Source organism: Micromys minutus (genome assembly GCF_963924665.1).
Source record: "Micromys minutus genome assembly, chromosome: 25".
Taxonomy (NCBI): domain Eukaryota; kingdom Metazoa; phylum Chordata; class Mammalia; order Rodentia; family Muridae; genus Micromys; species Micromys minutus.
This window is the reverse complement of record NC_137960.1, coordinates 16,684,213-16,710,702: the sequence shown is the minus strand read 5'-3', so window position 1 is coordinate 16,710,702 and position 26,490 is coordinate 16,684,213. Positions and strand designations below refer to the sequence as shown.

General features: G+C 42.8%; 1 protein-coding gene across 1 annotated transcript in view; it reads right to left on the bottom strand.

Moving 5' to 3' along the window:
* The window catches only part of CABCOCO1 (ciliary associated calcium binding coiled-coil 1), a gene marked incomplete at both ends in the record, with an annotated part of 103,324 nt that extends 77,719 nt beyond the window's left edge, over positions 1-25,605 (bottom strand). The window contains 4 exons of the mRNA XM_080937652.1: positions 545-689; positions 4,788-4,957; positions 14,631-14,719; positions 25,495-25,605. Coding sequence (XP_080793778.1) covers positions 545-689; positions 4,788-4,957; positions 14,631-14,719; positions 25,495-25,605 — 515 coding nt within the window. The remainder of the gene's footprint in view (positions 1-544; positions 690-4,787; positions 4,958-14,630; positions 14,720-25,494) is intronic.
* Between the last annotated feature and the right edge of the window lie 885 nt (positions 25,606-26,490).

Here is a 26,490-nt window from a genome sequence, read left to right as displayed (position 1 = left end):
GATTGAGAGTTGAATATATAAACCCGTATGAAAAGCTATCAGGCTGTAGAGTTGTATCTATATGGGATTTTGGGGTAGAGAAACACCCCAGGACCGAGCAAAGAACTGGTGGTAGAAAACCACCAGGGAAGGGAGTTGTGCAGACAGGCTTGGGCCGTGAGGGCGGCTCAGACTGGGCAACAGAGGTGCGTGGGGCTCCGTACTAGAACCAGGCCTGAGGAGTGAGACCTCAGGGCCAGTAAAGAGATAAACTATTTTTAATTTTTAATATTTACTGCAACACTTCTGTGCCTCTGAGGGACAGCTCAGAGGGGTTGGTTGATTCTCTCCCTCTGTTACGTGACTCTCAGGGATAGAACACCTGTCACCTGGGCTGGGTGGCAAGCGCCTTCATTTGCTGAGCCATCTCCTGAGCCCGTGTGTTATCTGCTTATTGAGTAGTTACTGCACAGATTCCGTGGCTATCTGGATTGGCACAATCTAAGATCTCTAAGGAGGTCAGAGACACAGAACAGTAGGTCCATGGGACGAGCACAGGTCCTACCTGATTCTTAAGTAATCGATGATGGCATTGGCTTCCTTGACGTTGAAGATGTGGAAGTTCTCATTCTTCCGAGAATGGTTTGGTCCGATTTCCGCCATCACTTCCCCGAGCCACTTAATGCTGTCCTCCAAGGACATATGTAGTGCTGAAACCAGGGGGAGGGGAGAGTTTCCGTTATCCCGAGAGCTCTAGTGGGGGTGCTGGACTAGTACCTGTGAGGACCGAACTGTGCCCCAGTTTACCCTGTCCCGCATTCGTGGGGAGAAAGGGCAAACATCTTGTTTCTTTATGACAAAGTTATCGTTGATCTTTAGATGAGTCAGCAGTGGTTGGTCTTGTTATCACGGTGGTCACATATACACGTGGCTGTCTGAACAGTTCACTTCCATTTTAAAAAGCAAAATCACCAAGTATCTGTCTAAATACCACTTCTAAATGGTAAGGGGGAATTTTAAAACAGATGCTTAAGGGATAGAGAAAGGCATAGAAAACTTAAAGAAAAGCCAGCTGTCATGGTGGCTAGGAGACCCAGATAATAGGTTCAGCCACTGTGGAAGTCAGTGCTGAACTCAGGAAAGAAGGCCAATAAGAAACCCCCTTCTCCCTTGGCTAGAACTGGGTATTACCATGTGAAAACTTGGCCTAAAGATTTTTTTGATAGGAATAAAACATATGGATGTTTTCAAACTTTATATACCTATTTTTGCATTTTTATTTATTTTGTGTCTCTGGGTATGTGTGTATACACATACATATACTGTGTACAGGGTAAAGTAAAATTTCATTGATTTGGCTATCTCCTTTCACCAGTGTTTCCCAAGGACTGAACTTGGGTTATCAGCCTTGGTGGCAGAGGCCTTTACCTGCTGAGCCATCTGGAAAACCCTTTACGTATTTATATTAAAAATAGAATTTTTTTTGTATAACGTACTTCCGCCACTACAGACTTCAAAGTCATGTAATCTGTTTGTAGAATGGGCCTTGGTGAGACTGTCAGGCCTGGAAAGAAATGATACAACTTCCTCACCATGACCCACAATGAGCAGCTTGGTGGTTCTAGAAGATTCTCAGAAAACTACAAATATGCAACAGCAAAACACATGTGCACACAGCCAGACTGCAACAGGGCTGCACAGGTTCTTTCCTGTGATACTTGTTCAATGGAAAACAAACAACATTAATAACCTCTGTCTTTGGTGAAAATATAAATGTGTACAGCTTGTTCTGAATGGTTGAGTGTGGTTTTTTTTTTTCTCCTTGTGGCAGGTAGAATATCATCTGTAATCTGCATGCCCTCTCACCTCTCACCTTGGTGGTTGGATGCTGACAACTGGAGCATCCAGAAGGTCTTTTCTGTCACGGGTGGGTAGGCATGCACAAGGTAAAGGCCTAGGTTAAATATTAGGCCTAGATAGAATGGTAAGGCCTAGGTCACCGTTGCCTGGCTAGCCCACCATTGTAAGGAAATTTTCTCATGTGTTTCTGCTGTCACTAGAAGACTTTCTAATACTAAGATGGATTGTGTCATCTGTTATGTTCTGTGTCCTGGGAAACCAATCATGATAGAAGTCAGTAGAACTGCTTTGTATAGTTACCCATAATAACCTTGGACCCGAACCAACCACCCAACATCACTTCTTGCACCTGTGTATAAGCTTTTATGGTATAAACCTCCCTTGGGTTGGACCACAACATCAGGAAGACATCTACACCAATATAAGAAACTATTTAAAGTAAAATCTCCATTTCAAGGAGTGGTCTAGTAAAGTTTAAGTTCCCAAGACCTCACTGAGAACTGACATCCCATTGGGCAGAAAGAGACATGTATGTGGGTAACTAACACCCTGGTTGGCGACTTAAAACATGGCTGTCACACAAGTCCCATCCTGGCAAACAAGGGAAGACATGACTATTAGACAAGGCAAGTCCCCTGCCACAGTTGAATAATCTAGCCAGTGGGAGCAGGGTAAGTGTACAACAAAGATATGTCCCCAAGGAAATCCCCTGTCCCTGAACTCTGATTGGTGAAATAACTTGACACAGGTGCTTGTGGATTTGGCACTTAAAAGCCATGTAGGATCTTAACTTGGGGTCATGGTTCAGTTCCCAGACCTGGGGCCATGGCTCTGGTCCACCAGTCCTGGGGTGTATGCTCAATAAGCTATCCCCGTCTGACTGCGATCAGCATTTGTGTGGTTTGTGAGGCAGTTCCTGGACCCCAGCACATACAAGGCAGAGTTGAAAGGTCTTGGGGAAATGCGTATGGGCTGAAAGTCGGGAGAGGTGACTCCCAGATGTACTACCAGGCTCAGGTATCCAAGGGGATTATCTGTGAAAGATCCCAGAGTTGAAGATCTCTTAAGAAACCATTGAGAAAACACCCACCTTCCCGCATTAGAATGGAATGTTGGAGGACGGGAATGGAGATGGAGATGAATGGCCCCAGCCACATCTAGAGCAGCTGAGCCAGGCATCTACCCTTCCCCCTCCCCTTCTCTGCAATGCACATTCAACATGCACCAGATCTAAAAAAATCACTGATGATGATTTTTAGAAAGGTGTGACAGGCAAACACTAGCTTACGATTTATTTGGTTCAACTTTTCTTCTATCTATAGCAGTTAGAAAGCAATTGAACCCACTGAGCACGGACCCTGACTCGTCTCTCTCTGAATAATAACATATAAATTATTTGCTGTTATCTATTGTGCAAGAAATGCTGACAAGGATGAAGTCTGAGCCCAGTGAGAAGACGTGATTTTTTTTTTTTCAGAAATATTTTCAGCCCTCAGTGGGTACAACCCACAAAAATGTGGTCTTCAGCTAAGTCTCAGTACTGTCCTTCATATCTTTGAGAGGATCTGTTTAGGTTTGAGCTGGCTCTCTGCAGACTGGCTTATACGCATGCAACACAGGCTTAGGACAAGGATCAGAGCAGAACCTTGGCTGTTCAAAAGTGGGTCTTACGTAGGCTGGGCCACTTGACAAACACAAAGTAGGTCATCCTTCCAGGCTGGAGCCATGGCAGAGTGGGAACTGGTGACTTTGTGGTCAAGACCCCATTGTCCCCTGGTTTAACTGTAAACCTTCACCTCCTTGAAACCAACCAAAGCTGCACTCTTGGTTCACAGTCTAATTATGCCCAAGGGTTGGAGAAGATGTTTTCTTACCAAAGGAAAAAAATAAAATGAATGTGTTTGCTTTCCCCCCATTTGTCGTTTACATTTCCACTCCCATGTCTTTGCTGGACAAGACCTCTTAGAGGGTCAAACATCCAGGTTCAAACTAACACTGGCCACGTGAAGCTCAAGGAAGCTCAACGAAAGGCCATCTGGAGACAGAGGGGAAGTGGGGGGAAGGTGTAAACCGAAAATACTCACATTTGGAACATGAAGCTCTTGGGGAGAAGAACAAAAAGGTTTACTTTCTGCCCTCTTCAGACTAAGAATACTCTGCCCAGGAGTTGCAAAGCTTGTGACAGCCACATCAAACGTTCTTTGACACTTTAGTTCTCTTATGAATGACTTAGTCAAGGGTTACTTTGTATGTAGATCAGGCCTCAAAAGAGGCTTCTTCCAGCCCATGCTGCTCACACCTTGTTTTCCACATCCTCCCCAGCAGCTTATTTTTAATTTAAAAACTCATTCTTTGTGTGTCTTAGGTGCATCTTAGACTCTCAAGCCCCCTCTCTGCTATCAAGTACCAGCATTCCAGTGTGTGCCTCTGTGTCTGGCTTCACAGACAATTTTGATTTTTTTCCCCCCATATTCTTTCTGCCTTCCTGAACACATACTCAGATTTTTATTTTTATAAACAAAAGTGGATAATGTTTTCTGTTCTTTCACTCCAATGAGATGCATACAGCATGCAGAGACCATCTCTATTTTTCCTTTATCTAACTACATAGTATTCCAGCTTAAAGACAGACCAAATTATTTGGATTTCAAAGTAGTTCCGGTTATACAGAACTTGGCCAAAATATCAGCATATCCAAAGTTATCTGTGTTGTGAGGAATGCCAATTAGATTATCTTTGGCAAATCAACAAAGAAAAGTTTAGTCTCAATGAGAATTCTTTGAGGATTTACCATTCAGAGAGAAGTGAGCTGGCCCTGTGTATCTAGGAAACAAGCTACAGTCCTTATTAAAGAAATCACTATGAAGCAAGCATCTTGGCTTTTGAATATTAATTTATACACGCTACATTTTTCTCCCCTTAAAGTGACAGTGAGGGGTTACACTTACTTTGAAGATTATGAAGTAACATGTCCAGCAAAGTCATAAATTTTGAATACTGGTCGACAGAAAAATTCATTTCTTTGGCCCAACAGAACCCAGACACATAGTAGTCCAAGAGAATGGCGTCTCGTAGGCAAGTCTGGAGATTTTTAAAATTCAGAAATACTCCCATTTTTCTGTAACAAGAAAGAAAAAAAGTGCAGATGTTATACGAGATTGACTAGAATAGTGAACAGTTTCCAGAAGTTTTGAAAGCAAGTATTTCAATGAAAGTTCTTAGAGTGCTTCTCATCTTAAAGTACTCCAACATATCAGAGGCCCAAAGATGAGAGGGAGATAGGAAAGAAAGGGAGCAAGGAAAAGAATGGGGTAGAGCTCTCTCTGTCTCCGCCTCTGTCTCTCTCTCTGCCTCTGCCTCTGTTTCTGCCTCTGCCTCTGTCTCTGCCTTTGTCCCTGTCTCTCTCTGTCTCTGACTCTGTCTCTGCCTTTGCCTCTGTCTCTGCCTTTGCCTCTGTCTCTGCCCCCCCTCTCTTCTTTTTTCCTGTTTCCACTTTTTATGCCTTCAATACTTGGTCATTTTCTGCCTGAAATTCAACAGTCTGTACCGACTGTCGTGAAGTTGACCTTGAGGTGATGCCCCAGCCTCAGTCCAGTTGCTATGGCTGGGATTAGAGACAGTCCTGACAAGTGGGGCTCCGAGGACGGCCCTTCCCAGAGACTTCCCCACCAACCGAGCCACATCTCCACTAACTTTTTAATTTTAACTAATTTATTTGCTTTACATCCAAATATCATCTTCCCTCTACTTCCTCACATAGATCCTCCCCCTTCCTCTTTCCACTTCCCCTCTGAGAATAGGTGATACTCCCCTCTGGGTATCACTGCCCTCCCCCCATATACTACCCAACCTTCTGAACATCAAGTCACTGTAGGACTAGGCCTAGGCATATCCTCTCCCACAGAGGCCAGACAAGGCAGCCCAGTTAGGGGAATGACCCACAGGCAGGCAACAGTTCCAGTTGTTGGGGGTCCTGCATGAATACTGAGTTGCATATCTGCTAAAAATCTACAGGGGCCTAGGCCCAGCCCATGCTCATTCATTCTTTGGTTGATAATTCAGTCTTTGGGAGTCCTGAAGGGTCAAGTTAGTTGACCCTATTGGTCTTCCTGTGGAGTCCCTGTTCTTTTTGGTTTGCTCAATTTTTCCCCCCAGCTCTTCCACAAGACTTTCTGAGCTCCATCTAATGTTTGGCTGGGGTCTCTACATCTCTTTCCATTGACTGTTGGATGAAGCCTCTCAGAGGACAGTTATTGTTAGGCTCCTGTCTGCAAGCATAACAGTATCATTAACAGGGTCAGGGTTTGGTTCTTGCCCATGGGATGAGTCTCAATTTGGGGCAGTCATTGATTGGCCATTGCCTCTGTCTATGCTCCATCTTTGTCCCTGAACATCTTGTAGGCAGGGCACATCTTTGGCTGAAGGTTTTGTGCACAGGTTGCTCCTTATCTCTCCACTGAGAGTCCTACCTGACTACAGGAAATGGCCCCTTCAGGATCCATATCCCCTTCTGCTAGGAGTCTCAGCTAGAGTCAACCTCCTGGGGCTCCCCCCACCTATCAGCCTCTGTCCTAGAGATTCCCCAACCCCCATTTCTGTTCTCTCTCCCGTATTCTCTCTCCAGGGATCCCTACTATTTTGCTTGTTTTATGTTGGGTACCCTTTCCCCCTAAGTACTTCCTTTCTTCTAGTCTATTTCTTATTTCTTCTCTCCCAGGATGTGTTCAGCATGTGGTCCTTTCCTGAGCTGCTGTTCGACTTTCTTTTCCTACATTTTTCTGTTGACACTTACAATCTTCTTCACGATCTCTCCCTCCAGCTTCTCGAAGGCTGTTTTATGCTCTTGTGGTTTTAAAAACTTGTGGCACAACATTTGCCTGTATTTTTTCTGTGTTCCTGCTCACTTCTTTTTGGTGGTGCCTTTGTCCTGTCCCTTCTCTGACTGTGTGTTATGCATACACGTCTCTGCTTGCGTATTCCCCATGGGTTAATTATCTTTGAATGAACGTAGTTGATGTCTGCGGACAGCCGATTGTGGGAAATAAAATGGATGTGAAGACCTGGCTATGATACAAACAATTAGTTACTTCCTGTGTCATGATACAAAGTACTTCCTGTGCTTTGATAATAAACTCCTGGGCATTTCCTGTGTGGTGTAACTTTCTGCCGATGCTTGGAACACTTCTTGCTGTTTTGGTAAGTGAGGTAAAAGAAGTAAAAAAAAAAATAGGCTCATTTTTCTTCAGCATAAATAGATATGTGTGCTCTGTCTCTGCTCACCCTTGTCCTACGCTGCCAACAGGGCTTTGTGGCACAGTATTTAGGGTGGTTTTGTTTGTTTTTCCCCGTCCAGGAAGTGTCCTGTATCTTGCCTTCCTTCTAAGACCTGTCGCTGTATCTCCCTTAAACTGTTTCCGGCCTGTCCAGATGATCTGTGATAACCATGGGGGTTCATCTTCCAAGCTCAAGGCTGGGACCTTCACCTTGATTGCTTTACCTTGTTGCTTGCATGTGGTTTCTTGCGACAAGCTGGCTGATGGTACTTGAGACAAATTTACCCTACCATTTTCCAAAGGGGGGGTCTTTGTCCCTCACTATATTCAAATCATGATAAGGGAAACAAGTTTAGAAGTTAATATATATATTTTTTTTTATGTAACAAATCACTGTCCTGCTCAAGTGCTGGTAATCCGAGCAATGTGTGGCGACTGCAGAGAGAGCGGCAGCAGAGAATGTGAAGCCTCGAAGAGCATGAGGAGCAGCCTCAGTAGACTGAACCCCAAGCCTTCTTGCAGAGCTTTTTAAATTGATCATTACGCACAGGTGCAGCCCTATCGGGGACGCTGCACACCCGACATAAAGTCTGATGGTTTTAAGCGACGGTTTTGTCCCCTCCTCTTCCCCCCCCCATGCCACACAATGCCGTTCAGCCAATGAAACTGGTCTAAGAGGACAGGTTTGCTGCAGTTATCTGACTGTTTTGTTAATTCATAATGACAATGACCATGACGACGACGACATAGCTTTCTTCCATCATGCGACAACCAGAAATGAATTAAGGAGTAGCTTTGTTACTGGTAATCATCGTGTAGTCCTAATATGCAATCTCCCACGTCAGGAAACTTAGAAGGCAGTTTGACATCAAAATTGAGTTTATGGAGATATCATATATAATATAGGCCTGTGTTTATGCATATTCATGTGTATACATACATGCAGTATTTTCATATATGAATCCATTTAAAAATGTTTAGCGTGTATTAGGTATATGTGTGTGTGCAGAAACCAGGTGATAACTTGCCAGCTTGCGCTGGGATCAGTTGTATGATGCCCAACTTTAACATGGCGGTGACTGGGGCTTCCTCATCTCAGTGTAGGTGCCCTTGGCACACCCAGCATGTCTTCCAACCCCACTGTGTGTGTGTGTGTGTGTGTGTGTGTGTCTGTGTGTGTGCGTGTGTGTAAAACAAGGACTATTGACCCTTCATATTTTAGATACAGTGCTTACAAAGCATTCTGAAAGCCAATCTTATTTATGTGAAAGGAAGAAATTGGGTTATTTCTCCCTCACACACGTACTTATTTTTACCAAAATGTTCTAGAATGGTTGTTCTAGTTTATAATTATCCTGTTTGCCTTTATTTTAATTTCAAATGAGTCCTGTGCTTACTGACAGAGATTTATTTTATTTTAAATCACAATTTCTCTGTGGCAGTTTTCTTATTATTGTTATGTTAGATGCATAATGAATTGATTAATCTTGCCGGATTTTGTTATGTTAGATCCATAATGAATTGATTAATCTTGCCCGAGGCGATAGGTCGATTTTTCAATTAAACCACAGGACACACCCTAGTTTTTGAGTTTCTTGTATAAAAACGTTCTGGACAGTCTCTGCTAGAATTTGCTTCTCAATTCCTGTTCTTTCCACAAACCAGGTTCTGATGACGCGTCTGTTCTCCCAGACAGCTGCTGTCCAGCCTTGACAGGAAACTGTGCAAGGCCTGCCTGCTCATTGTTCATCCGGGGTCACCTCATCCTGGACATAAAGAGACGTCTGAAGCTTCATCCCGATGAAACAGGAGACCCGGAGCATGTATATTCCATGAAGGGTAATCCTCTTCCTGTTCGTTTCATAGTGTGTGCAACCCAATACCCCCCCAATGAACTGTGACACACTCGTTGCTGTGAATTCTCCTACATTTAGCTTACCACTGACTTCATTTTTGGCAAAGCAGATTCCACATTAACTTCCTTGCCTATGCTTAGTGACTTCTTTTAGCTTTAACAGCTCCTTTATGTGCATATCTTATCCGCTCTTTAATCTCCTGCCTGTGGAATCAGTCTTTAATCATGACTTGTAGTTAACGTTTCTTCTCACTTCTCTTGGTCCTCCCAGGACCCCACATTCTCTTCATCTGCCCTCTGCTTTCTGTATATTCTTCAGTAAATATCTGACCCAAATACCTTGCTGTGCTCTTTGCTTCCTGTTTTTTTTTTTTTTTTTTTTTTTTTTTTTTTTTTTTTTTTTTTTTTCAGCTCTTGTATTTGAATAAACTCAACGATGATGTTTTCAAGTTTGTTTGGGTGACTACTCTCAGACCTCTCTCCACCCCGGCTCTGGCCCATTCTCACCCCCATTCTATTTCCCCTTCCTCTCTCCCTCCCTTTCTTTCTCCCTTTCTCCCTCCCTCCCTCCTTCCAATTTCCTAGTACCAGTGAATTCCTGCCCTTGGTTGATCCTCAGGACTTAGTGTTGGCTGCTTTATTTATTTATTATTTTTTTTACAATAAAGTGTTTTCTTTCACTCCAAAGGAGATTCAGAGAGCCATGCAGAGCAAGCCATGGCCACAGCTGGAACACAGGTCTTCTGCATTCTACTGACCAGTTTGGTCGCAGGGGAGGACGGAGTCGGAGAGGCAGGAGGGATGGAGAGCTACAGACACTGTGGGCTGATGCTCAGGAAGTGAAAGGAACTGTGATGTGGCCAGAGGCCACCTGCTCTGTTGCATAGAGAGGGTTATCAAAACGACTTTGTAGATCCTTCATGCTTTGGAACTCGGAACACCTTTCTCTTCTGAAGTGCATCACCACAGAAGCCACCTCTGCAGAGCGTTTAAGCAACTCAGAGCGGTTCTGCCCCGCAGATGGTTATTTGAAGGGATCTTGGTAGACCTGGTGTGGTGGTGAGGCAGGGGTGTTCTCTTGAGCTTGAATCCAGCCTGGGTGGCAGAGTTAAGGCTCAGTTTCCAAAAACACAGTTAAACAAAACCAAGGTTCAGTGTTACTTCCGTGTTTATGACGTTATTCTTAACTAGCCTCTACCGTTTAAAAAAGATTTTTTAAATTGTTTTTAATTTTTATTTTATGTGTGTGGGTGTTTGACTTGCATGTTTGTCTGGGTGCCTCTGGTAAGTGTGGTACCCAAGGAGGCCAGAGGATGACATTTGATCCCCGTTCCCTGGAACTGGACTTACAGAGGGTGGTTACTCACTTTTGTGGCTATTTCTGGTTGTCAACTTGACTATATCTGGAATGAACAGTCCAGAATTGGGAGGCTCACCTGTGAACCTGATCTTGAGGCATAGAGGCTGTGGATCTTAGAAAATTAAAGCAAGGAGATCGTTGAGCTCAAGGTCATCTGGGACAAAGCAAGTGCAAGACCTGGATGTGGAGGTACACATCGTTAATCTTGGACACATCTTCTGTTGGAGATCTACATAAGGACATTGTACGGAGGAAGGCTGGCTCTTTGCCTGCTTGTCTTGTGGGACTGAGCATCTGCTAGATCCTTGGACTTCACAGCTGCTGCCGACCATTGTTAGGGAGTTGAACTACAGACTGTAAAGTCACCGACAAAACTGTTGCTATGTAGAGACTACCCATAAATTTTGTGACTCTAGTACACCCACCATGTGGGTGCTGGGAATCAAACCCGGGATCTCTGGTGCTCTTAACTGATTTTTGTAGATACCTCTGTTTTTTGTTTGTTTGTTTTGTTTTTTACAACGAAACTTTGGAGTAGATTTGTAAGTGTTGCCAAGTTAACATATAAATAAAATATTGGTAGCAGCTAGAAGTCATGAGAACACCAGACATGTGAAGTCTATTTCAGAATGTATTTTGAATAATCCTTTATGTCTCTTGGGTTGCCTGTTGGTATAGAGGAAAACTCATAATTGGGAAATGTAGGGAAATATGGTGATTTGTTGTAATTTATTTAAGTAGGTTTATAGCTTTTCAAACTGCATAATCTTGGACTATTTTGGTCACCCAAGAGAGGGTAATTAAATTATACTACTGTCTTTTTGAAAAATATATAACTATCACTTACAAGAACGCTGTTTTAAATTGAAAATGATTGCAAACACATGTAGATTGTTACAGAAATCATATTTAAAAACACAAGAAAATTAAAAAAAAAATGACTCCCAAGATAAGCCTGTCCTAAAATTTGACATCCCTTTGTGTGACCTCTACATTCGGGACACTAGCAATGTCAACCTGACTTTGACATGGTGGTTGTACATACGGCCTATGTGGCTAAGTTTTACGTTGTGTTGTGTGTTGCATCTTTAGGCTAGGGCCAGGTGGCCCTGGCTGTTCTGCAGTGTTTTGAAAACCAGGCTGGCTGTGAACTGGGGCTGAGCTTGTGCTTTGGACTCTGAGCGAGCTGCTCTGCCCTGTCCCTCCCCGACAGCCGTGACACCTGCTGCGTCCTGTGCCTCATTCCACAGAAGCACCCTGATGCTCAAAAGTATTTTCTGAATGTGGATATATCACAGCAAAGGACAGTCAATAAGTGAGAAAAAAAAGCCTTCTATAAGGTAAGATCTATAACCACAGCATAAGCCACGATGTGGGAAAAACCAGGATTCTAAGAAAAAAACCTACCATTTTATTTAATATTGCTTACTATTAAATAATAGATGTTTGGTATTTTTAATGTTGACATTTTACTTACTATTCATTACAAGTAAATTGGAAGCTGGATTAAAAATCTGTCACTTTCCCTGATTTATTCTCACTTAGTATTGAGTATATGACAATGACAGAGACCGCTTTCATATAGTGGCCTTCAAGTGGAGGAAGCATTTTACATAATATCACAATGTGTATTATTAATACTGTAATCACTTGAAATCAATTTAAAAAATTGTTTTGTATGTATTTGTTACTTGTATGTATAGGTTGTGTATGTGTGTATGTGTTATGTGTATGTATACATGTGTGTGTATGTGTGTGCATGTGTGTATGCATGTGCATGTGTGTATGTATGTATGCATGTGTATGTGTATATGCATGTATGTATGTGTGTGCATGTATGTATGCATGTGCATGTGTGAGTATGCATGTTTGTATATGTGTGTATGCATGTGTATGTATGTGTATGCATGTGTGTATGTGTGTGCATGTGTGTATGCATGTGTGTATGTGTGTGCATGTGTGTATGCATGTGTGTATGTGTGTATATGTGTGTATGCATGTGTGTATGTGTGTGTATGTGTGTGTATGTGTGAATGCATGTGTGTATGTGTGTACGTCTGTGTGTATATGTGTATGCATATGTGTGTATGTGTGAGTATGTGTGTGCATGTGTGTATATGTGTGTATGCATGTGTGTGTATGTGTGTGTATGTGTGTGTATGTGTGTATGCATGTGTGTATGTGTGTGTACGTCTGTGTGTATGTGTGTATGCATATGTGTGTATGTGTGAGTATGTGTGTGCATGTGTGTATGCATGTGTGTGTATGTGTGTGTATGTGTGTATGCATGTGTGTATGTGTGTGTACATCTGTGTGTATGTGTGTATGCATATGTGTGTATGTGTGAGTATGTGTGTGCATGTGTGTATATGTGTGTGCATGTATGTGTATGTATGTATGTGTATGTGTGTGCATGTGTATATGCATGTGTGTGTATGTGTGTGTATGCATGTGTGTGTATATTTTGCTTTTTAAACATCCCTCACCTAAGAATCAGAATCAGAATACTCAGTAAATATTTATTTTAAAAAAATGGTAAAAGTGTTACAAGAAATCAGTAAATTCTGGTGGGAATTTTACTTCTCTGACCACCTCTCCGGAGGCTGCAGATGCAGGAGTTGGGTCCAGTCACTGCCATCACTTCCCACAAGAGTCTGCTAGTGTTGGGGGTGAAGTGCATCTTGAGAAAAACCCTTCAGCGTTACTTGCTTCTCTTGATTAGCTTTGTCTTCTCCGATCCCCCTGCCATCCAGGATGGATGTCCTAGCTCCTTCTCCGGAGGAGATGGACTCAGGGCCACACAGTACTTGTAAAGTCTGTCTGTGGCCACCAGTGATGGAGGCATTTTCTATGTGCCGTTACGGTCTGTGACACCTTGCTAGTATCCTGCGTACTGGCTTGCAAAGTCCAGGACTCGGGTACAGGTTAATGCATCACACCAACCCAGGACTGCTCTCTGTAGCCAAGCAGGTTTCAAGGTGGGATGACTAAAACATCTTTTTGTTTTCTTTAAGTGACTTGCATGTGTGTCTGTCTGTCTGGAGGATTATGTGCAAATGAGTCGGGTGTCCACATGGGGCAAGAAAGAGTTTTGTGTTCTCTGGAGTTAAAGTTATAGGCAGTTAGTTGCAGACTTCTTAATGTGGGTACAGGAAATAAAACACGGCCCCAATCAAAACCATTACATGTTCTTAGTCCCTGAGACACCTTTCTAGCCACTAATAGATGTTTTTAAGGAAATCATGTTGATTGATCTATCTGGCTAATATTCTAAACAAATGACATATTTATTTAGTATTCTATACCTAAGAGAGTGCAACATTAGGATCACTGTCAAATTCTGTCTCAGCTATATTTTAAAATAACACATGCTGGAAGTGTCTGGAGAACAGCATTATTTTTCAGTAATTATCATTGGTAAATGGCTAGTGTGTAGAATTTTCAAAATCCTAAGCGTGATGGATTAGTTTTATGTCAACTTGACACAAGCTAGAGTCATTGGAGAAGAGGGAATCCCGATGTAGAAAATACCTCCATAAGGTCAGGCTGCAGTCAAGCCAATAGGAAATATTCTTAATTAATGATTGATGGGGGAGAACCAAGCCCGATGTGGGTGGGGCCACCCCTGAGCGGGTAGACCTGGGCTCTATAAGAAAGCCGGCTGAGCAAGGCATGGGAACAAGTCAGTCAGCAGCAACTGAATCTCTAAGGCAACTGCAGCAGCTCTCACTTCCAGGTTCCCCCCTGTTTGAGTGTCTTCTTGAACAATGGACAGTAGTGTTGAATTGGCTGAATAACTGAATAACCCCTCCCCCAAAGTTACCTTGGTCATGATGTTGGATCACAGTAACAGTGACCCAAACTAAGATAATAACCTACTTAACTATTAATGCTAGTAACATATGTACTGTATCATATATAACATAGTTAATGTTAGGAAGGGATGCCCTTTAGATTATTGGACATAGTGAGAGTTTCATGCATACAAGAGAACAGGGCAAAGGCTAGATACAGGTTCTCTTGGTCAAGACTGACAGATACATTGCCAATGCATGTGATACACCAGCAAAGGCTCCTGAGCTGTACGGAGTCAATTACTCTTGCATGTGTGTGTGTGTGTGTGTGTGTGTGTGTGTGTGTGTGTGTGTGTGTGTATTCAAGACTTGGTGTATTTTGTTAGATACTATAATAGCACATAGTTTGAATTAAAAGCTTAACATGAGTAAATAATGCACTGTGTGGTCACTTAGCAACGAAGGCCTAGAACTGATCTCTACTTGACTGAGACTCTGGAGTAACTTACTCTTGAATTCTATTCACGTCCTCTTCTCCCAGCAGCTCAACGATCTGGTCATTGGAGAGTATATCTGGAGACAGAATCCTTTCATTCTCCTGGAATTCAATATTTTTCTATTAAAGCAAATCAAAGAAGAAGGAGGTATCTGAATCAGATATTTTGTGTACTGACCACAATGATATTAAAAACAGCACCTTCGTTGTTTTCCTTTTCTGTTGTTACATGGTAGTGGCTCACCTCCAAGGAGTCACACAGTTAGATGGCTAGACAGCCTATCCTTAGGTAAATACAGAGCTGAGGGCTGCTTTACAATTCATCAGACACCAACTGGCTATTCCTACATGTTATGTATATAAATTCTACATATTTCCAGTTGAACTGCAGGCTCAAGAGAGGGGAAGTGAGGAGAGAGGCTTGCACACTCCAAAGAGTTCAATGCCCAGTCATGAAAGGGGACCACAGAGTAACAAAATGTGGGCCCAGCACGGTGGGGGCAGGGGTCGACGTGGAGTTCATCAGAACACATCATGTACATGGACTCGGTTCTCAAACAGCTGGAAGGAATATCTCAGAGAAAGGTGAACATGAGACATGAGCTGTATGTACTAAGTGAGGTGTTTGGTCCCTAAGCAAAGGCAAGGACAGGAACATGGCTAAACTTCACAGAAAGGGAATCTGTGAATGACCCTTCAGGACCAGAATAGACAGAAGCCTGCACAAAAGATTCCCAGTAGTGCGTAGGACAGGTACCAGGGATGAGTTGTCATCAGGTGGGCTGTGCTCACTGCAGGATGCTGTGGGAGGGCCTGAGTTTAAGGAGACCATTGGTACTTCCTAAATGCTTACAAAATAGAACAGATATATGTGGGATCAGAGATGCTTTAGACCCCGGCCCGTGGAGAAATGGTGAGACATGGGGTTTTTTCTCACCAACACAGAAGATGGGGATATATGGAATTTCTGAGTAGGGAAATGCTTGGACGCGACTGGGACCCGTGGAAGATGCAGAGAAAATGGGTAATGTCAGGAAGTAGGAGAAAGGATTAGAGAAAAGAGTGTTAAAACACTTTTCATGGAGAGCTGGTGTTTCTAAAGCAGGTGGTACCGGGCCCCTCGCAGCAGAGTTGCTGTGAGTTGTACAAAGCGAGGGACAAATATTTAGAAAGTTACTTAGAAAGGGCGGCGTCAGGAAGGTCAAGTTTAAGGATGTCAGTTAGTGCATGAGATGGCTCCAGTTCACAGTAAGAAGAGAAGGGTTGGGGATCAAGACAGAGAGGAGGTGGCATGCAGCCAGGATGGTGGCAGCTGCACACAAACTGATGCTGGGATTCCAAGTATGCACTGCCATAGCTAGTTCATGCAGTGCTGGAGATAAAGCCAGCCCTTCCCACCCATTACACGATCACCCCGCCCACTGAGCTACAGCATCAGCACCACTGCTTCCTAACGGAGAATCCCAAAGCTAACGCTACTCTTATAACTTACTATTTAGATAGTTACACTGAGGCTGTGCTATTAACTATGAATAAATTAAACATGAGTAGGTCATAGGATTGCTTGGATCTGATATTTTAGCACCTGCTAGCATATACTTGGCACCTGCTGGTCTCTCAGATACTTCAAAGTCCAATCAAATCGATGAGTTTGGGTAGAGGATAGTATTTCAGTCAGACGCACGGTGTTCCATTTGCTTGAATGTGTTTTGGTTATAAACATCCTGTCTTAGTTAGGGTTTTATTGCCATGAACAAACACCATGACCAAGGCAACTCTTATAAGGACAACATTTACTTGGGGCTGGCTTACAGGTTCAGAGGTTCAGTCCATTATCATCAAAGCAGAAGCATGGCAGCATCCAAGCAGGCATGGTGCAGGAGGGGCTGAGAGTTCTACATCTTCATCTAAAGGCTGCTACTGGAAGACTGGCTTCCAGGTAGTTAGCAAGAGAGTCTTAAAGCCCACACTTACAATGACGCACCTATTCCAGCCAGGCCACATCTACTCTAACAAGGTCACACCTATTCCAACAAGGCCACAGCTACTCCAACAAGGCCACATTTATTTTAACATAGTCACAACTACTCCAACAGGGTCACATCTTCTAATAGTGCCACTCCCATAGCTGAGCATATACAAACCATAACAGTCCATTCCCTGGTCCCCATAGGCATATTCAAACATATGAGTCTACGGAGGGAGCATACTTAATCATAGCATAGTGCAAAATACATTAGTCCAACTTCCAAAGTCCCCATACAACAGTGTTAAAAGTCCGAAGTTCAAGTTCTCTTTGGAGATTCATCCAGCCAATCACATAACTGAAATCCCCAAAGCAAGTCTGTCAACCATCTGGGCAAACTTCAAACTCTGCACCTCCATGGCTGATGTCAAAGCAGCCTTCAGGTCTCCAACACCTTTCTCATCTTTGTTGACTGCAACAAGCTTCTTTCTCCCCAGCTGGTTGCACTCCCTGTTAGCAGCTTTCCTCAGCAGACAGCCCATGGCTCTGGCATCTCAAACATCTTGGGGTCTCCAAAGCAACTTCAATGGTACAGCTTCTGGTTTCAATGTCTGGGATCCACACATGATCTTCTGGGCTCCTCCAAAGGGCTGGCGTCACTTCTCCAGCTCTTCCCTCTGTAGCACTCTAAGCTCAGGTTGATCTATTACCACTGCTGTTCTTGGTGATGATCCCATGGTACTCGAATCTCCAATACACTGGGATCTTCCTATGCAATTAGGTTTCGCCAATAGTCTTTCATATATTCTATTCATGGTGCCAAGCCTCTACTCTTTTTCATGACCCCTTCAGTCCTGGGCTGTCAACTACAAATGCACCTTCACCAATGGCCCCATGGCCTCTCACAGTGCCAAGCCTCAGCTGTTCTTCATGATGTCTGCATGCCTTCAAAACTAGTACCACTTGTGTGACTCTTACACATTACCAAGTACAGCTGTAGCACAAGGTCCAACCTTGGCTATCTCTGAAACACAGCTTCTTTGTGCTCCCAGAAAATACTTCCTAGAAGATTTTACTTTGATGATGCTGATCTCTTCTTAGTCACTGCTAATTTCTTAGCTCCAGCTAACCAGCATAAGTTTTCCCATTGGTTCCTTTTATTCTGGACTCTGAAGTCAGAATCACATGGCCAAAGCTGCCAAGTTCTGCTGCTTGCTGGGGCTGCGACATGGCTACTTGTCCTATTACATTGTCACCAGCTTTCTGTTTTCTGTCTCCCTCACTGCCTGGGCTTGGCTGTCCTAAAACTTTCTCTGTAGTTTGACATAGTATATCTGGATTTAAATCTCTGTCTCAGGCTGGCCTTGAACTCAGAGATCTGTTTGGCTTTATCTCCTGGGATTAAAGGTGTGTACCACATATGCCTGGACCTAAATTTAGCTGGGTAAGATCTTACCCCAAAGTCATAACTCCCTTAATCTTGCCACAAGGTCATTACTTTCTTAATTCAACTTAGTATCCTTGAACAGAGGATTCAGTTCCATTTTATTTCCTGGTGCCCCTTTAATATGTTTTATATTTTCCTCTCTCAGCTTGCTATGCTTGTTCAAATGTTCTTCATGAGACTTAACCAGAGAACAAAGTCTCTGCTGTGATATTTTGAGGCTTCCTTTGTCAATGGAAGATAATATAAATCTCTTATCCTTACCCTCAGATAGTCTCTTCAAACATGGGCAAAAAGCAGCCACATTCTTTACCAAAACTTTACAAAAACAGTCTCTCTACCACCTATCAAAATTCTCTGAAACTTCTAGAGCCAGGCTCCCACAGTTCAAATTACCCTCAGCAAAAAAGTCTTCCATATTCCTATTTAGATGGCCCATCAAACCCCACGTAAAGCATTCTATGGCTTTCCAAATCCAAAGTCCTAAATTCACATTCTTCCAAACAAAAGCATGGTCAGGCCTATCACAGTAATACCCCAGTCCTTGGTACCAACTTCTGTCTTAGTTAGGGTTTTATAGCTGTGAACAGACACCATGACCAAGACAAGTTTTATAAGGACAACATTTAATTGAAGCTGAATTACAGGTTCAGAGGTTCAGTCCATTATCATCAAGGCAAGAGCATGGCAGCATCCATGCAGGTTTAGTGCAGGAGCTGAGACTTGTAAATCTTCATCTGAAGGCTGCTAGCAGAATACTGGCTTGGAGACAGCTAGCATGAGAATCTTAAAGCCCACACTTACAATGATACACATACTCCATCCAACAAGGCCACGTCTACTACCACAGGGCCACACCTAATTGTGCCACTTCCTTGGCTGAGCATACCATAACACATCCTTTAACAGAAAGGATACTCTTTCTTATACCGATCATTCTCTTACACGATCCTCCTATCTTCCCGTCTGTTTGAAATTTTGCAAGCCCTGCAGGGTTAGCATGGGTTATGAGGGACTGTTGAGTTTCATCTCCATTCCAGGATGGTGTGCTTTTACCGAGTTGAGGAACTGGGATTTTAGACGAACTGCAGACAAGGTGATGGTTTGGTTGCTGATTAATTTTATAAGCTGAGCCAACTCATTTGATCTTAAATTTAGAATTAGAATTTTTTAAAAAAAATTTTCTGTGTTTTGAATAATCACGGATGGTCATGATGAGTCAGGGCAAGAGAGAAGTAGGAGGAAAATGCAAGACACAGACATACAGAGCCATATACTTGGAGAGGAAAATTCAGAATAGAAAGAAAATTGGGTCGCATAGAGAGAGCTGTATGAAGTTCATATAGGTATAAAGTTATATAGATACAAAGACAATCTAGTCATATCAACCCTTTGATAGTCAGAGCTGAAGCAATGATACCTGATACCAGAGCCTCTGTTCTACTAAAATGTGTGGGTTTAGGATAGTCATCTTTCAGCGAGTTTGCCTCTCTTGTTAGTTTTAGTGTTAGTAATAGCAGCATTTAAACAAATACCTATATTTCTGAACCTATTTTAAATGAGGCCTCTTACCCTCCTTCTTTCTTATATACATAATCATATACACAATATATATATATATATATGTATTCTATTATATGTAATAGATTTATATATATATATACATATATACATTATATATATATATATATATATATATTTATGCTGTCTTGCACTAGAAAGAGTATTAGGTGACTGAGAATCTTTGGTCTTATAGTGCACACATCCAGATCTGCATAGTCAGAAGACACAGCAGCGATTCATAAACAGGCTAAACTTGCCCACCTGTTTCTGGCTCCCTATGCCCCTGTGTTTCCATATTGGAAGGTCCACGTTTACACTGCACTGTTAACACCTACATTCCCACCACCTTTTGGTCTTAGCCTCTATTCCAAAGTCAACACGTTAAGCCTTTGGGTTAGTTGCCAGATAACCTTATGTCTCATTTCTTCTTTTCCGGTGTCAACTAAGCACCCCATATTTGTACCTATGCACCCACCCATCATTGATGGTGATTCATATAGGAGAGTCTCTAAAAAGCCTCATTAAAGGAAAAACATCAGATACGTCAGATGAGGAAAGAGGGCTGTCCCAGTCAGAAGGACCATGGGCTTGTTTACAAATGCTGGATTTTAAACTAAGGAGTGCCATCCTGTTAAGCCTTTCCCAGAGGTGAGGAAAGTAGGGGATGGGCTGTGTGACATGGTAGGGGACTGGGAGAAAGTGGCTTCGATTGGAACATAAAGTGCACAAATACAGAGATTAATGAAGAAAATACTTAGTAGGGATAAAGAAGAAAATTTATCTGACCAAATGGGACACAAACTGGGTTTTACCTTTTGTAAAGTCACCATGCCCATCTGGTATTACACTTGGTCAGAACCTAGGTTAATCAAAAGCTATGGTAATACTTTTAGGCTTTTAGGAGTTCAGTGTTTATAGGCTGCCCATGTAAATAGAAGAGCCCAAAGGAGAGCAAAGAGAAGAGAGAAACCCAAATCACTAATGAACTTGGCCTGTCATCTGAGTTTAAAATTGATCTCGAAAGAGTGGATCCCACTTGTGATTAAAAGATGATGTACCGTATGGACAGAACCTATGGTAGGGAACATAAGTTTATGTCAAATTCAACATGGATTCCATGAATGTTACAGAAACACTGACCAGGTACCTTCTAAACTCTGCCGCAAAGCACTTGGCAAAATTAAATGGAAAAAGAAACCAGAGACAGGCCAGAGACTATTTGCCAAAACTAACAGCTACCATCATACGGAACATGGGGACAGTAGTCAGAGATGTCGAACCAAGGGCTGGTAATGGGATCCAGACGAACAACTTTACTGTAATTCAACATTAGAGTCATTCTTCTCCATTATGGTAAGAAGATAAGAAAAAGAAATATTCGGCTAAGCCTTAGACACAAAGGAACAAAAAGGCCTTTATGTGAAGATGACATCATAGTGTCCTTAAGAAGCCTGACATTGTACTAACAGCTAGGAAGCAGGGTAAGATGGTTATACAGAACGTAAATACACAAAGCCGGTTTCTCTTCTCCATTTGAGAAACTAATTAGAAATGGAAATGTCCAAAGTTTCTGAATTGTGCTTTGTTCTGAGTATAATAAAGGCATAAGAATTGTAGCAAAATCCTAAAACTTGGACAGAACTTGAGGGATAAGAATTGATAAAAGAAATATAGCAGAGACTCCTTCAGATTCAAGGAATAAAATTCCTCTCACATCATAAATGTAGAGCAAAGACGATCCTAAACTCCAGTGGGATTTTCCCAGAACATTACGAGATAACTCTTAAATTCTTAGGAGGGGATACAGACCCTTGGAAGGCGTTAAGATGGTGGGTGGAGTCTTCCCAAACTGGATGTAAACATTCAAACATTCAATATAAAAATAATGTAACATTGATAAAGAATGGACAGACTCCACAGTCTAGGGAGATGGCTCAGTGGGTTACAGTGCCTGCTATGAAATCACCAGGACCTGAGTTCAGATCTCCTGAACTCATATATATACATACATACATGCATTAATAATCCCAGTACTACAGTGTCTGAGACAGGCAGATTCCGGGAATGCCACAGCCAGAGAGTCTAAAGCGGCAGTTCCCAACCTGTGGCTCAGGACCCCTGTTCCAGTGCTCTGTCTTCAGGGATGCTTACACTATGATTCCTAACAATGGCAAAATCACACTTAGGAAGTAGCAGTGGATATAACTTTACGGTTCAGGGTCAGCACAGCAGGAGGAACTGTCTCAAAGGGTCACAGCTTTAGGAAGGTTGAGGGCCACTGGTCTTGGGGAATCAAGGTCAACTTCCCAGTAAGAAGAGGTCCTGTCTCACAAACTGAGGAGGAAGTGGCTTCACTTATGTACATGTAAGCACAACACACACACATAGACACACAGAATCACACACAGAGACAGACTAGTCAGTGGACGAGGAGAGCAATTTAAAATGCATACTTTACACACAATAGAAAACCTGCATTCTGCTTTTTTGGTTGGTACATTCATATTACCTCTACCTGTTCTATGTGTGATGGGAAAAGACAGGCTGGTATACTATGCAGGAAGAATCCTTATTTCATATATATATAAGAATCCTCACATATACATACATATACACACACATATAAACACATACATACACATACATATATAATTGTAAACATATACATACACATACATATATAATTATATACAATATATTATATTTGTATAATATAATATCATATATTATTAAATATATATATTGGGCCTGCGAGATGGATCAGTGGGCTGGTAGCTTGTAGCTCAGGCCTAACAAGTAGAGTTTGATCCTTGGTGCTCACAGTGGAAGGAAGGAACTGACTCCTCAGTATTGCCCCCTGACCTTCACATGTGCCCCGTGGCTTATGCAAGAGCCTCCCCTGCCAAAACATAACAATTTGGACTTCTTAAAGACGTGTTCTTAGAGCCTAGATCTTTTAATATAAGAAGATTGAAAATGAGCCGGGCTCGCCTGACAAGGGAGAACAGAATGGTTTAAAGGGGTCTGTAGCAGGCACAGGGAGAAACGAGCCAGGCTGTGGCCCCGCATCCACACGCTAATACAGATGGTGACATTTGAGGTCTATTTATGTTATCTTTTTTTTTTCACGATCACACAGTGTGCCCAGGTTGACTTGTGTCGTACAACGGTTCATTCACATTGAAGCATCGTCCTTTAAATAAGAGGTTTCCAGGATGATATTGAAGATGTGGAAATTCGAAGGTTTGCTATTCAAGTTGAGCCCAATGGGGGTGGGGTGGGGTGAGGGGGTGGGAGGAGCACCTCTAACATTCCAGAGGACCATCAGAGTGTAGATAAAAGTGCCCACAAATCCCCACCAGACATACTGACAATCTCTAAGGCAAGGCTCAGCATTTTCCCCTGTAAGATCATGTCTGCATTCTGGTGACTTACCAGAGGGAGCAGGCTCACACCCCCTGTCGTGGACATGCTAGGACTCATATTCAGCAACAGAATTCCCTATAGCTCTCTGACATCAGCTAAGCCATATCCCTTTGAAGAATCAGCATTTTTGAGGATACGATTTATGAACTAACTGACCATGAGGCTGCAGAATTTGAACTGGATGATTATTTATATTTTCACAAGACCTATACTAGCTGTCCTTTATTTTCCATATTTGTTGGTTTTTTTTTCCTTTTGTCCTTTCACATTCATACAAATAAAGGCTAAAAGTTGAGTCTCACGTTTCAAAAGGGGGGATTTTTGTCCAATATTTCTGAAGAAACTGGACTTCATAGTTCAGATATTAGCAAGCAGAGCTCATAGGATAACCCCCCACCCCCCAAATCTCCTTTCTTGATTCTGTGCCCCATGCCCTCTGCTCAAGGTATCCTAGCATAGACTGCAGTTTCTGGTGTCTGCATGATCAGGCTCATGACAGGCTGGCTGTGATATCAATGTGCTAACATGATTGCTTGAGGACCTACTACGTGAATCAGGCAACCATTTTTATTATTGATGTTGCCCAACACCAATATATGGAAAACCACAGGAATTGAAGCTTGTGCTTTATATTTTTGATAGACTTGGTCAGAAAATAAATAATTTATTCTTGCATGCCTCAGATGACTAGATGGTCTTCTTGCCGAATCAATTGAGATATGAAATTTACAAGAAACCCTAAATTGGATCATTATTAAGGGGGGGGGGGTCACCTCTGCAAGAAATCTGACCCAAGGATCTTTCCCCAGAGGAGCACTGGCCCTGGTCTACAAGGGTCATTTGCCATGTTTTCCTGCCAAACTCAGTGTCCGAAGACAGCCCAGATGGTGGACTAGAAAGGACTCAGTTTTACAGGGCTGGAAAATGAAGAGCCCATCTCTGAATATTAACGATCATCCTTGGCTAAGGAGTACTGCTAAGTGAGCCCATGATACAACTGGATTTCTTCAGTTTCTTGTTAATAAAAAGGCTGTGCTAATAAAATTGAAATATAGATATATGTATATTTGTGTACATGTATGCATATTAGCTCAGTCTTTTATTAAACTCTCTCTCTCTCTCTCTCTCTCTCTCTCTCTCTCCTGATTCATTAAGCTTCAAATCACTAAGTGTTCTTAGAAAGAGCATTGCATCCACTGCAAAGTTAGCTTGTGAGCACACGGGGACATAGAGTCACACAAGATTTTGTATATGTTTAAACGACACAGAATTTAATTGGAAAGTTTTCTACGCTCGTTTAAAAATTATGTTAACTTACATTAGTGATCACAAGGGAGGAATGAGCTTAGAATCCAGTTTATCATGTTAAAATGTGCATTTAATGTATGCTAATTTTATTTAGAAAGGCTCATGGGAGAGCCTGCAGGCTTAGCGGTCTGCCTGCAGTACTGCAGGACCCAGAGGGGGTGGGCTGGGAATGGCTTGCTTCCTTGTTGGAGAGGAAGGCATGAAATTATTGGCTTTGTGCTTCCTGAATGCTGAGTCTGCAGCGAACACTTACTTCTTCACAAAGACTGTTGTTTAGACTAATATGGAGGCTGAACAAAGCCGTGTTAATTAACACTTCATTATTCACTCTTCAGAGTCTTTAAAAAAAAAAAAAAGGAAGAAGAAATAACATCTAAGAAACCGTATTTGGTAGACTCACCGAGATTTAAATATAAAACCAAACCAAAACAAAGCAGATGCCTTAGCTGATGCACTTGTGGTCAAAATCTTAGCAAGGAGTGTGGCTCCTTCTGCCAAAGCTGAACACCTGACCTTCATCACTGGGACCCAAATGGACGACCATCAAGTGGTCCTCGGAACTCCACACCAAGCCCTGGTACTGGGGCTTTCATCCACCCACCCACAAATAAGTGAAATAATAATAAACGTTCAACTGTTAAGTCTAGGGGCAAACTGACTTCATGTCTCCCACTCACTGATAGCTGGAGCTAGGTGGGGGTTTTAAAAGGTGACCTTGTGTTACCCAAGAGAGGTCCCTGGAGTACCAGGAACAAATTCACTGTAAGCCAGGAGGCCAGGGTCAGAGAACAGACTCTCAGTTCCTGGGATAGGTGACAACAGAAACTAAGCCTGATTCACTCATATCTCTGCAATCTTTTAACACCTTTTGAAAGGTTATTGATCTTTACAGTAAATCTGTGTCACTTGCAAAAAGGGACTGGTCCCCTTTAAGATCAGAGATTACTCCCCCCCAGTTGAAGATTTGCATATTTGTCAGGCTGTTGGAAGCATTTCCAGAGTATGCTCCCGGGTTTGGGATGAGCTTTAGGGGTTCTGGGGACCCCTGCTCCAAGCACTAGCTTGCAGGCCATTACAGGTTAAATTCCTAGGTGACTCTGGCCTTGACCTTGAGTGACCCTGGTATTAGCCGAGCACCCAGTCCTGGAGTGCCTGGAAAGGGGTGCATACCTCAGAATCAGTCGTGCTGCCTGCTGGCGTCACCCCTGGGGTGGTCATTCCCCAGGAGGTCAATCCAGTGGAAGACCCTAGCATGTTTTCTTTAGACGAAGCAGCCCTCATTGTCAAGGCAACCGGAGGGGGGGTGACGCCTAACCGGAGCTCAGGCCCCGCCCACTCACCGACCACGAGGCCACCTGCTGCTCGAATTACAGTGGAAACTGAGAAATTTGCTTAAGTAGCAATTCCGGGGTTGACAGCGAAGGCTAACTCTAAAAGGGAGATGATGAGCGAGTTGGGGCTTTGACTCTTGATGGTTGATCTTCGGCAATTTCTTTGTTCCGTTTAAAAGTCTGATCGTGGTGTTGTGGTCTTTGGGAGGAAAAACTGACTCTAATTTTAGAGGTGCATATTTAGCTAGTAATGAAAGTAAAAATCTGCAGCTTACTCCAAAAGACCCAGGGAGGCTCCGGGACTTGTGAATTAAAATCGCGGAAGAGGTGGGGTTAGTACTGTGTCTCCTCTCGCTAGTGATTGAAATTTCCATAATAAAAAGACTGGAAACAGCAGGTTATTAGGAGTATGAAGAACCACCATGCATACTGTATTTGTAGCCCAGGCTGAATCTGACTCTGAATTGCAGAGCCTCCTGCCTCCACCTCCTAAGAGTTTACAATCAAGGGTACCACACCCACTTTACGCATGCGCAGATTGAACCCGGGGTCCCCTGTGTACTGGGCAAACACCCTAACCACTGAGCAACAAGCCTGACCCTACATATTTAGAGTTTTCTGGTTATTCGGTGCTTCCTTTGGCTGTGGGATGTGCCATGCATTTACCTGCCTGGAGGCTGCTACCAAAGATGCTTACTGTAAAATCCAGACACTAGGGGGTCAGTTTCCCCCATGTGTAAAGGCAAACCACAACCAAAAACAGCGTCAAAGCATTGCAGAGAGATTGAATGGATTATTGCATTAGGAATGTTCAGAGGATCTTGGCACCTCCTAG